The 12701-nt window shown below is 39.5% G+C and overlaps 1 protein-coding gene across 4 annotated transcripts in view; it reads right to left on the bottom strand.

Annotated features, from left to right (window-relative positions):
• Window positions 1-12701, bottom strand: part of ctnnal1 (catenin (cadherin-associated protein), alpha-like 1) — a 97450-nt gene that overhangs the window by 46792 nt on the left and 37957 nt on the right. For all 4 annotated transcript variants that reach the window (XR_013817540.1, XR_013817541.1, XM_079829997.1 and 1 more), the window contains exon 2: window positions 2960-3149. Coding sequence is in view for 2 of the 4 variants with exons in the window: in XM_079829997.1 (XP_079686123.1) it covers window positions 2960-3149 (190 nt within the window). In the remaining 2 variants the exon portion in view is untranslated. The remainder of the gene's footprint in view (window positions 1-2959; window positions 3150-12701) is intronic.

Here is a 12701-nt window from a genome sequence, read left to right as displayed (position 1 = left end):
TGAACTACTTTACTTAAGCTAAAGTCCAAAAGAAAAATTTCACCAGTTTTAACATCTGATTAATTCTCCTGAGACAAGTCTACTTTTTTCCCCACCTGCCTCAATGTGTTTTGGGCTAAACTTTTGCCCGTCACACATGGGCGGCCTGTGTAATAATCAGGAGGATTAAATGCGTGGGTGAGCGTTCAAACACTGTGGGGAGTCTGATAACTAACTTGAAGCCAATCTAATTCCAGTGTTGTTGCAAGTATTTTGCCCTGGGAGGTATGGGAAGGGAGGTGGGAGAGACCACCAACTATCTGTATTTATAGATACAGAACAGAGCTCCTATTATTTCAGACCGGAGGGACAAATTTAAACCACAACACACTTTGAGTCTTTGAGATAGTTGGATTTGATTGACAAAGCGCCTGTTTAAAATATGAAGTCGTACTAAAAATTATTTGGACTTGCAAAATATCAAGTGGAATTTATTTAAATTAAATAGCAAAAAAACTTTTTAAAGCAAATCATAAAAAAATATAATAAAATAAAGATATTTTGTTAAAATGTAAGACAATCTCCAAATATCGCTACATTAATTTCTTGGGTACAAGTCTATTAAATAAGATAAAGCAGAAATAACTAATTATCAGAATCATCTAATCTTTATAAGAAACCTCCCATATCAGATTTATTTATTTTATAGCTGCAGCTGCTTGACTATGTAAACCTCTTCAAACCATCAAAACAGATCAAATCTCTTTGTGCTCGTGATGGTTATTCTAAGAGCAGCGACACTTCACCACGAACGGGAGATATGGAAACGCACATTTGTGGGGTATTTTTAGGCAAACTCTTGAGAGACAGATGGGACATAGAGAGTTTATTAGGAGAGAAACTGCAGCACTCTCCCTTTTACATACCCGAACAGATTCAGGCATCGCACAAAGAAAGGCCTAGGAAATGCTGCAATTGGTTCTCATGCATCTCAAAACAGCGGCATTCATAAGGATGTGAAAGCCCCATTTTAATCAAATTATAGGCTCTAAATAGATTACATTGTGAAAATTCATTATTAATTTCAGCTCATAATAAAACATGAAGGGTTAACTTTTCATCCCACAACTGGAATCGGATTTCAATCGGCTACATCCCACAGAATGTTGAAAATAAATTTTAATTGGATAGACTGGAATTTAATACGTCCAACACATAAAAGTTTCATAAAAGAAACATAAAAGTTTCAGGTCAGTATGTTAAAAGTTCATGAAAATAAACATAAATGTTATGACTTCCATTCATCAAAGAATCCTGATTTTTTAAATCACGGTTAACATAAAAATATTAAACAGCTAAATATTTTTAACATTGATAATAAGAAATGAATTTTGAGAACCAAATTTGCATATTATAATGATTTCTGAAAGATTATGTGGCACTAAAGACTGGAGTAAAGGCTGCTGAAAATTCATCTTTGTCATCACAGGAATGAATTACATTTAAAAAAAGAAAAGAGTTATTTTAAGCTGTAACATTATTTCACAATATCACTGTTTTACGGTATCAAATAAATGTAGCCTTGGTGAGCAGAAGAGACTTCTTTCAAAAATCATACAACCTCAAACGGTAGTGTATGCAAAACATATTATTCAAAACTGATTATTAATATGATCTAATGCTTCTTGACGTAACTCATATGTTGTGTGTATGATAACATTAGAAACGCTGTAATATGAATGTATTTTATATGTTGTAAGCCTGCTGAAATCATTCCAATGGAGGCCGACGATCACGGGTGAAGGTCGCTGCGCGTTCGGTCTTTCCAGCTGACTAAGGGATCTAATTCCAATTAATCTTTTATCTGACCCCATTTATCATAATTTCGAATTTAGGTTAGAATGCCAATTGGTTGTTTGTTCATTTTTATTTAATAGTTAGTCACACATTTAATTATTCTGTTTAACCATTTGTTGAAATTATACCCGTTTCATAAACTACTAGAGATAATTCATAATTCCAGAGTAAGTCAGAATAGATCAAAATGCAACAATTTATTAATCCATACATAACATCAAATACTCTGAAGTAGCCTAAAGAGTGAAAGATGCATACCTGACTTTCTAAAAATTACATAACGTTGAGTATCTGTAGGAGACGTCCAGCGTTATGGGCGGAATGATGTAAAGTTTGCGCCCCAAACTTTTTGTCACACCTCCTTATATGCTCAGACCAAGACAGAAATCTCTTTCAATTGGAAAAACATGTTAACAATGGGAATTTATATTTAATCACTCTCCCATATGTCAGTATTGACAGAAGACCAAATGGCCGAAGCCACACCCACCATAACTATCAAAATGTCTCTAAAAACAGTTTACTTCTGTGGTGATGAGATCTTTGTACCAGTCGCACTGAGACATTTCAAACGATATCAAACACGTTTAATACTGTATAGTGAGAATTGACATTAAACCAAAAAGATTTTGGATGAAATCCGGAGGAGAGATGTGGGGAGATCCAGGTGAAAGAAAAGGCATGTAAATTAAAATCGTTCTAAGATAATTCACTCAGTGTGACGTCGTCTCGGATGGGGGTGCTAAGGCGCTAACTGTATGAGTTAGTTCAGAATTCAGATGCAAAAAGTGTCCTTTGTCCTTTCAGGGAGTAATTTTCCTCCACCAGACATTCTGGCATTTGCTATCTTTTTTCAGTCTGACAATATGTTATTCCATTTTAATTATACTTCCTTAAATTCAAATTGGAAATGCTATTCTGCATCCTGTTGCTACATCAATTAAAAATGTAAAATCCATTCTGCATGGTTCACAAACTCTGACAGGCAGTCATGAGCTTGTTGACAAGTTACACTATGTTTAACCCAGCTGTCCATTTCCTGTTCCTCGTTGCCTAGTAACTATACCTTGGAAAGCTGCTTATATGTGTCATTGCTCTTCAAGCTGAGTAGTATCAAACAGACCTGCTCTCCGAGCCTCAAAGCAAGCCAGTCCCATCTCGTCCTTTAGGTCTTCATTCTCCACTGCAATGGCTTCACCCACTGCCACGAAGCGGCTAACTGCAACACTGACCGCCTGCCCCACTCTCTGGATGGCACGTAAAGTCTTCTCCGTCTTCTTGAGCTTGTCTTTGTGATTGATCAATGTGGTAATCTGCAATGAGACCAAAAAAAAGCACTGTTTAGCATAACCCATTATATTAATATGCTTTAGCATATAATACTGAATGAATGCACAATATTAAGGTACACTTCATATAAACCCCACAGTTTGGGGTCTGTAAGATTTATTGATTGAGTACTTATTTGATCAAAAATACAGTAAAAACAGTAATATTGTTTCATATTACAACTGCTTTCTATTTCAATATATTTGAATATATTTTATTCCTGTGATGACAAAGCTGAATTTTTCATTACTCCAGTCTTCAGTGTCACATGATCCTTCAGAAATCATTATAAAATTATCTAAATGATCACTTTTGAACAATTTAATGTATCCTGAATAAAAGTATAAAAAAATGTTTTAAATTCTACAGATCCCAAACAGTAAGGAAGAGTAAAAGAATGAAAGTGAATGGCAGTGAAAGCGAGGTAAGAACGACTCCCTCCTCCAAATCCTCTTCATCACCCTATGTTTAACGTCACTTGCTCTCACGCTTTCAGATACAATCAAAGCTATGGTCTTCTATCTGCATCAGGATTGACTTCATCAATCATTTACTCAAAGCCCTTTACAATTTCCGCTCTCAAGAGCTGAAATCCCTCACCTCCTGCTGATGGGTAATGGCAGGTGGCCTGCTAAAGGAAACGTTTAATTGGAGTACAACAGCAGGGAGCATGGACAACACAAGAGCCTGAGAATAATACTCTACAACAGGCCGCATGGAGCAAACAGGAGCCTACATGTGCCAACCATGCAGTCAACAGTAATATTACAATCAAAAAAGGATGCAAATACTAAAATCTGCCTCTGTATTTTAAACGTCCTTTGCAATATTTCGTATTTTAGCTTAGAACTGCACATAATCAGTGATAGATTTCTCCTGCTCAGCAGAGTGTATTTTAGCATGCATAGTGAATGATGAATGAATCTTGAACACATCATATTTACATTCCTCGCGAGTGAGTCATCTGGGGTTTGATGTTTGACATCATCCATCTATCTTTTCCAAATTCACTTAAAGGGGCCGCATTATAGAAAACAGGATCTGTCTCGCTGTTTTGCAGTAAAAGAGGTGGTGTAATGTACTATGTAGACAGCAGATATAAGCCTTTTTAATGAAAATAACCATGTTTAATAAAAATGTGAATTGAATGAAAATGTTTAAAGGGGTGATGAATTGACTAATCAACTTTCCCTTGAGCTTTTGATATATAAAAGGTCATAGTAATTTAAGAATATCCTGTAAGTTTCAGAGCTGAAAACTTCCTTGTTAGTCAAAGAAAAGCTTTTATTGACACCCGGCCCAGCAAACGATCGATCTCAGAATATGCCAGGCTATGACGTCAGAGTGTAGTAAAGCACCGCCTCAACAGAAGAAGAACAACGCTTGATTCTGTAGCCCCGCCTACCAACTCGTGCCACTAACATAACACAGGCCTACGTGGCGCTAAACCGGATAGAATTTCTAAACATACCGCATAAGCTTCATTTGGATTTTACTATTATGAATGCATGGATGAACTTTATTTTTAATATCCAGCTCACGTGAGGAAGACATTGTGCGTCTGTTCTTTCATTTTTTGGATTTGCAGACAGGATGAGATTAACCACACTTGTGTGAATAAAATGTTTTTTATATGTGACAGTATTGCATTGTTATAGATCGTTTGATATAATCTATTGATTATGTGTACATGTCTAACTGAACATTAGCACGCTGTCAAAGGCTGAAGAATCCTTTATTTGTGGTGTTGTTGGTTCATTGCGAATCGGGATCCGACTCGGATATGTAACGTTGTGGCGTGGGCTCGCAAAGCCCAGTGTCCCGGGGCTATGTGGTTTTCAGACGGGCTATCTTAAATAGTAAAATAACATTCCTTTCTTGATGTGTATTCACTCTCGACTTGATATTTGAAGGAAAAATACAAATCGCGGAAGTTTTGATCATGCAGTCTGCGACATACTTTTGTGTGTGTCTGTGTGTGAGATGCACAGTTAATGCTTATATCCACCGATCGGGCGGGCCAAGTAATACAAAAATAACATTCCAATCAATCGCGGGTGGATGAGAGATAAATCATTGTGTTTGTTTGATAAAGATATTTTGCGAGCCCTGTGGGACGAATCATTTCGGTTGCTGTTTCTCACAGGCTTTCAAAACAATTCCTCGTGTAGCCTACTTACAGGGGAGCTGAAGCTCATTAATTATGCAAAACTGTTATCCAATCCTAGCCGTGGGCGTTTACTTCCAAGTCTTCAGTGCATCAAGACCCAGTGTTTCTTGAGAGAGCCTCAAAACCAGGGTAGAAAAAAGCCTATTACTTATTAAATATGATGTTTTTGAATGTAAAAACCTTGCAAACGTCATCAGTTGACCTCAGACAACAGTATACCATTTTTTAAAAAGCCAGTTCATGACCCCTTTAATGAAACTAGAAAATATTTAAGAGCGTTGTTTTATTTCATTTTTTATACACATGTTCTCATATCCATATACACTATATTGCCAAAAGTTTTTGCCTTTACATGCACATGAACTTTAATGACACCCCATTCTTTCTTCGTAGGGTTTAATATGGAGTTGGCCCACATTTTGCAGCTATAACAGCTTCAACTCTTCTGGGAAGGCTTTCCACAAGGTTTAGGAGTGTGTTTATGGGAATGTTGACCATTCTTCTAGAAGCATATTTGTGAGCTCAGGCACTGATGTTGGGCGAGAAGGCCTGGCTCACAGTCTCTGCTCTAGTTCATCCAAAGGTGTTCTATGGGGTTGAGGTCAGGACTCTGTGCAGGTCAGTCAAGTTCCTCCACTCTAAACTCGCTCATCCATGTCTTTGTGGACCCTGCTTTGTGCACTGGTGCTTAGTCATGTTGGAACAGGAAGGGGCCATCCCCATACTGTTCCCACAAAATTGTGAGCATGAAATTGTCCAAAAATGTCTTGGTATGCTGAAGCATTAAAAGATCCTCTGGAACTAAGGGGTCAAGCTCAACTGAAACTAAGGGGCCAAGCCCAAACCCTGAAAAACAACCCCACACCATAATCGCCCTCCACCAAACTTTACACTTGGCAAAATGCAGTCAGGCAAATACCGTTCTCCTGGCAACTGTCAAATCCAGACTTATCCATTGGATTGCCAGACAGATAAGCGTGATTCGTCACTCCAGAGAACACGCCTCCACTGCTCTAGAGTCCAGTGGCGGCGTGCTTTACATCACTGCATCCGACGCTTTGCATTGCACTTGGTGATGTAAGGCTTGGATGCAGCTGCTCGTCCATGGAAATTCATTCCATGAAGCTCTCTACACACTGTTCTTGAGCTAATCTGAAGGCCACACGAAGTTTGGAGGTCTGTAACATTGACTCTGCAGAAAGTTGGCGAAAGCAGTGCATGCCTAGATGCTTGATTTTATACACCTGTGGCCATGGAAGTGACTGGAACACCTGAATTCAATGATTTGGAGGGGTGTCCCAACTGAGGTTCGCGATGCAGAGCGAGGTGAATATTTAAACAAGGCTTTAAAAAGTGCAGCAGCAAAAACAGCATGTTTAATTCTAAGGGTCAGGGAAATATCATGATAACGACAAGAATCAACTATCATCACATATGGACTTCAGGGAAAGTGAAAAAGTGTAAAACAGGGCCCTTTTAAACTGTGGATACTTCACACTCTGTTCATGTTGATTTGTGCCGTTATAATTTGTCATTCTGAGGGAGTTCTTTGAATCATTCCCATGCAGTCGACTGTCGACACCCACAGACAGAAGGGGAGAGTGATAAATCGAGTGGGAGGTGTTTCTACGTCATCCTGTGGTCCAGCGCTCGGCCTGTCTCTGACACATCTCCCTGAAGATGGCTTGGGTGACTGAGAGATAAAGCGCCCTGTCCCTGCCTCACCGCTCTTGCTCTGATATTAGACGGCTAAGAGCCGTCCTGCCAACAAACCGAGGGCAATCCATGAGTCATAGATGGAGAAAAATGAAACATTCCCTGAGGAGGGAAAAAAATGCAGTTGGAGGATAAGGGTGTGAGGGGGCTGTGAACAATGGTTCAACGTTGACATTACGTCAACAGTTGGAAAAGAACCACAAATAATGTTTATTCATTCTGAGTTTAAGATGCTTATCTTCGGCTTAGGCAGTATGATGGTATATATATCATGCAATGGAAAGAAAAAAGTATCAATTGGTAATGATTCTGCTATACTGATAATAATCATGCTAGATCCATTGTGCGATTAAAAACCATGCAGAAAACTAATTTGTCATCCGTCACGAATAACCTTAGCTTTTGGTTTGTGTAATATATATAGATATAGATATAGATATATATAACAACATAAAATGATGCATACCACCTACAGACTGTCATACTGTCCACCCTTAATTTTGCTGATGGAAATGTTGGCAGGCCACTGCAATGTGAGTAAATGAGTGAGGCAGTGTGTGAATGTGTGTGTGACTCCAGCATGGCCTCAGTAAAGGTAATGTTGTGGTGACACTCACATGTCCTTCAGCAGTGGCAGTGCTCCAGAGTGAGACACTGACCCGAGACCGGCTCTAGTCTTACTCACTGAGGTCAGACCATAGAAACATGAGAAAGGTCTTAAGATCTATGCACACAAGCTGTTTAAAGCATTGGCATACGTGTCTCTGAGTGAGAAGCACAGGCTGAGTGAAAGTGAGAGAGAGCTAGAGACCAACACCATGTGTATTTTTATGTGTCAGAGGGAGAGGGTGGTGGCACTCAAAACTTCCTGTTGCTGGATTAGCACATGGCCCACTCAGGCTATGTCAACAGAAAAGAGGCTGCATAACAAAAACACACTGATTCAACACTGGGACACAGCACAGCAGTCGCTTCTGTCTAAACGCTACTGGTCGAATGAGCCAGAGCCCAGAAGGCTATTTTTATCTTGTGCAAAGATAAAGCTCAAAACTCACTTGTTGAAATGCTTTTTCAGAACTCAGTTTACAGAACAAACCGTATGGGGCTTTAGATTTGTTCAACTAAAGTGAAGTCACTCCTGTGAACTGCCTTTCAAAGACATTATACAAAGTGAGCTTATAAATGACACAATGTGCTAAAGAAACCCAGAAAAGGAAGCTGTAAATCAATTCAGCGTGGTGATTTTTTTTTTTTACTAGACGACAATGTCAAGCCAGCTGAAATTATGCTAGAAAACTGATACTTTTTTATTATTATGAGCACACTGTGGTCTGTTTCAGCACTAAATACGCCATCAGTGGCCCGGCTCTCGATTGCTCCAAACAAAAAATATATTTCTCTAAGTGCCTAGCTATTGGACAAAAGCTGGAAATGCATGCACAAATCTCCCATGGTGCCTGTTAGATTGGGTTTATTAAAAAAAAAAACTGCAAAGTACAGAGATGTCTCAAAAATTAGGCTCTACGATTTTTGGTAAGAGTGAGTGCTTTTGTGTGTCTGGGCTGTAGTAAAAGAACAATATATTGGACAGGCTAACAAAAACAGTAGATATTTAACCAATTTGAGATAATTGGCATTGGCCAATAATTATCCCAGCATAATCAATTAGCAGTCTTGAGCATGTATGTAAAAATGGAATAATAGTCCAGTATATTAATATAGATTTATATTCACCGACGAGCCAAAACATTATGATTCATCAGCGTGCCACCAAACATCTCAAATATGCCAAGGCATGGACCCCTGATGGTGTCCTGTGGTCTCTGGCACTAAGACATGACCAGCAGGTCCTCAAGTCCAGTAAGTTTCAAGATGGAGTTTTCATTCCTGAGCAATGTGTCCAGTGTGGCAGGGTGCATTATCCTGCTGAAAGAGGTCACTGCCATCAGGAAATACCATTTGCCATGAAGGGGTATACCTGATTTACAACAACGTTTCGGTAGGTGGCACGTGTCAAATTTGCGGGGTTTCCCAGCAGAACATTGCACAGAGCATCACACTCTCTCCCCAGCTGTCCTCATCCCACAGTGCATCCTAGTGCCATCACCTCATCAGGTAAAGAGCACACGGTTACATGTACACGGCCATCCACATGATGCAATGGAAAACGGGACTTACTGGACCAGACAACCTTCTTCCACTGCTCCAAAGTCCAGTAAACTGGCAACCCGTTGCATTGAGCGTTGTATCTGAGGAGGAGGGGCGGGGCAAACTATATTTTTAATTTGGACTGCAGTACCCATTCCAACCACTAGCTCATTCCCACATACGGAACCTTTAAAGGTCCCATGGCATGAAATGTTCATTTTATGAGGTTTTTCAAAATTAATATGAGTTGCCTTAGCCTGAATATTGTCCCCAAGTGGATAGAAATGTTGATCGGTGTAAACCCGAGTTCTGGCTGTCTTTCTCTGCCTTTGAGAAAATGACAGGCCAGACTAGCCAATCCTGAAGTCTCCTGGTTTGACGTCCAAGCAGGAACGGTTACCTCCCTTTCCTCCGCCCAGAGAATCTGGCACGCCCATGCAAGCGCTCGAGAGATCATGGGTTGTGAACGCTGGCAGTTTCTCAGAGTTTGGATGTACAAAAAGACCGAAGTCTTTTTTCAGTTCCTTCTGATCTGTGATCAGTGATTTCTTATGTGTAGCTAATTATTTATTATTCGAGCACACGCTGCGGCTTCTCTCTCCCCCGACAGAGCGGTTTCGTGTTTTCTATCTTGTGAGTCAGTGTTTTTGTACGTCCTCGTCGCGTCTATCTGTTCTACAATGTGCATACAGTCGTTTCTGCTAAACATGAGCAGAGTAACATCTTTAGAGATAAACCTTACACACGCCGAGGCTCGGGCTGCACTGGTCGGTCGGCCTCCAACATCCCCGACCCCCAGTACTGCATCTGGCCCACAGCGGAGGCACCAAACGTGGCGCGAGATTAAGCAGAAGGGGGGTGAGCGTGAGCATATCCGGGCTAGCCAGCTATCCCCACAATAAACTGGATTACATTCGATTACTGCTGTTGTGTCTTTGTTTGCGCTGTGTACTCAATGCGCGTCACTGACGCTTTCCATATGATAGGAACATATCTAAAAATAAATGGTATTATCAACACTTACTCATAACTCGTTCATCTCGACAGCTGTAATGGTACTTTGCATGTGTAACAAAGTTGGTAATAATGATGAAGACTGACTCGGCGTGACTGGGACTCGTGTTTATTCAGAACTCTCAAATACAAACACAATAAACTCGCGCTGACTGACAGCGCTCTCATAACTCAGTAGTTACTATAAATAACTTAGTTAGCAATCGCTGAGCTCAGTCTCTGGTACATTAGTGATGTCCGGTTCGCGAACAATCTTTCTTTTGAACCGGTTCTTTTTAGTGAACTGAATCGGTTCACCAAATCGGACTGAATCGTTAAAAACGGTTCGCGTCTCCAGTCAGCGCTGATCCATAATTTACTAAAGTTACTAACTTTCTGACATGAGTGACAGCCCCTCCGACTAGAAATAGACTAATAACCTGAAGTATATGCTGTAACTAAAACAGTTCACTGAACTGAGACTGACAGAACCGATGTGAAGTGAACTCCGGTCCATCCGTCTCTCTGGCAGCAGCTCGTGCCTGCTCGTGCCTCGTAGACCTCGTTAAACCACGCCCCCTCCGCTCATATCAAATGCAAAGATGTCAGCCAATCACAACAGTGGGCGTTTTCACTGAAGTCTCACAGCAGACACGCCTCTTGTAACAGGGCCTTCAGCCACAGGGCAAACAGCAGTATAGAAAAAATGCCTTTTATTTCTAAATTATGACATTTTATGATGTAAAAATCATACTAACAATATAAGTACACCTCAGGAAACATTATAAAATAATAGAAAAATGGCATGCCATGGGACCTTTAACAATGGATTACATAAGATTAGATAGAACGTTAGATTAGTGACCTTAATTTTTTTTTAAAGATTTATTATTAGTATTTTTGCCTTTATTGAGATAGGACAGTACAGTGAAATATCAGGAAGTCAAGTGGAAGAGAGGGTGACAGAATCGGGAAAGGTCCATGAGCTTGTTGCCCAAGCTATCAGCTCTGACAATTTTAAATATTTCTTATTTCATTTCATTTTCATGTTCCTAAAACAGAGTTCTAAGAGTCAGAGCCTTAGCCTTGTGGGCAGTGTTCTGACATATCACGCAACAGTGTTTCGGGTGCCCTGAGTTCAAGCCATGGCTTGAGGTTATTTCCTGATCCTGTTCCCCCTCCTGTCACTTCCTGTCTCTACTTAACTCAACTAAAACCTTAAAATGCCCCCAAAATGTTCAGGTTATTTTCAGCTTTCCGGTCTCAGAAATGTTGTATCATATTTTTGGACTCGTTTTGAGACTTTGAGCCCCATTATATCTGTCATTAGCAATGCCACTTTCTAGATGTTGGCATGTTTTCAAAAAGTATTACTGGGGAGTCTAAAAAGCTGCACTATTACAAAAGGAGACATGAAGGACAATCATACTTTATGTATGTTGACATCAGGTGCACATGACAGCTGTTCTCAAGCACCTTATACATCTATCACATTTCATTTCTTCACAGAGACAACTCTGTTTTCTTTTGGATGTTTGCTAAGGTTTCATGTGCATCTTATCACCCTCATAAAACAAACCACTCTGGAAATCAAAACAAGATTTAGTAAGTATGAAAAGCACACGCATTGATGAATGCAGCGAGATTAAACCCTGGACTAAACCCTGGATGAATGCACAACATGAATTGTAGGTATATGCCAAACAATGGCAGATGGATTGTGGGCTAAACAAGCTTTATATTAAATTACTTTTTTAAATAGACTGTAAAATAAATACATTGAACTTAGTGCATATAAAGTTCAATAACAGTGATTTAAAAAAAATTTAATGGATCAGCCCTTGTAAGAAAAAGGTCAACCCTTGTTTAAGGGTGATGAATATAATTTAAATAAAAGACTGAAATGGCATGACATAACACAATGTTATTTCTCTTTGCCATATATTACAGTTCTGCTGCCAAAAAACATTTACTCTAAAAAACGAAATGCATTACATTTTCATCACAGTCTATCAGAGTAAAAGATGAAAGAGATCCTTTTCATTTCAAGAGCCGCACCTGTGGAGAAAGGTGGAGAAATTCATTTTTGATGAATTTCAATGATGGTCACTATTAAATGCTGACAGTATGAAAGTTTAAAAAAAAGTATTCAATCATTCCTCCTGATTTAAATTCACATCTTTAAATCTTTCAGTTGAATTATTTATTCAGGGTTTCTTTTTCACCAACCACATAATTATTGTGCAAATACCAGCACTAATATATAATTTTGCTTTTGGAAATGTATTCAGGCCTCAATGTCCTTGAGCTTTATGTGAGACTACCTGATGCAAAGTTTTAAACAAGGGAAGAGGTGAGGTCATGGTGAAACGAGCATTGCTATTGGCTAGATGAAAGTACATTAGGTTCTCAGGTTGGAATCCAATATCACAGAGACAGATAATTAAGACGAGATAGCAGAACAGGTAGCAAGTGCCAGGTCTGGAGAGGAAGCTGGAACATTGGCACT

This window comes from Gobio gobio (genome assembly GCF_949357685.1).
Source record: "Gobio gobio genome assembly, chromosome: 11".
In the NCBI taxonomy this organism is placed as follows: Eukaryota; Metazoa; Chordata; class Actinopteri; order Cypriniformes; family Gobionidae; genus Gobio; species Gobio gobio.
Note: the sequence above shows the minus strand (reverse complement) of the source record. Positions and strands in the feature narration are given on the sequence as shown.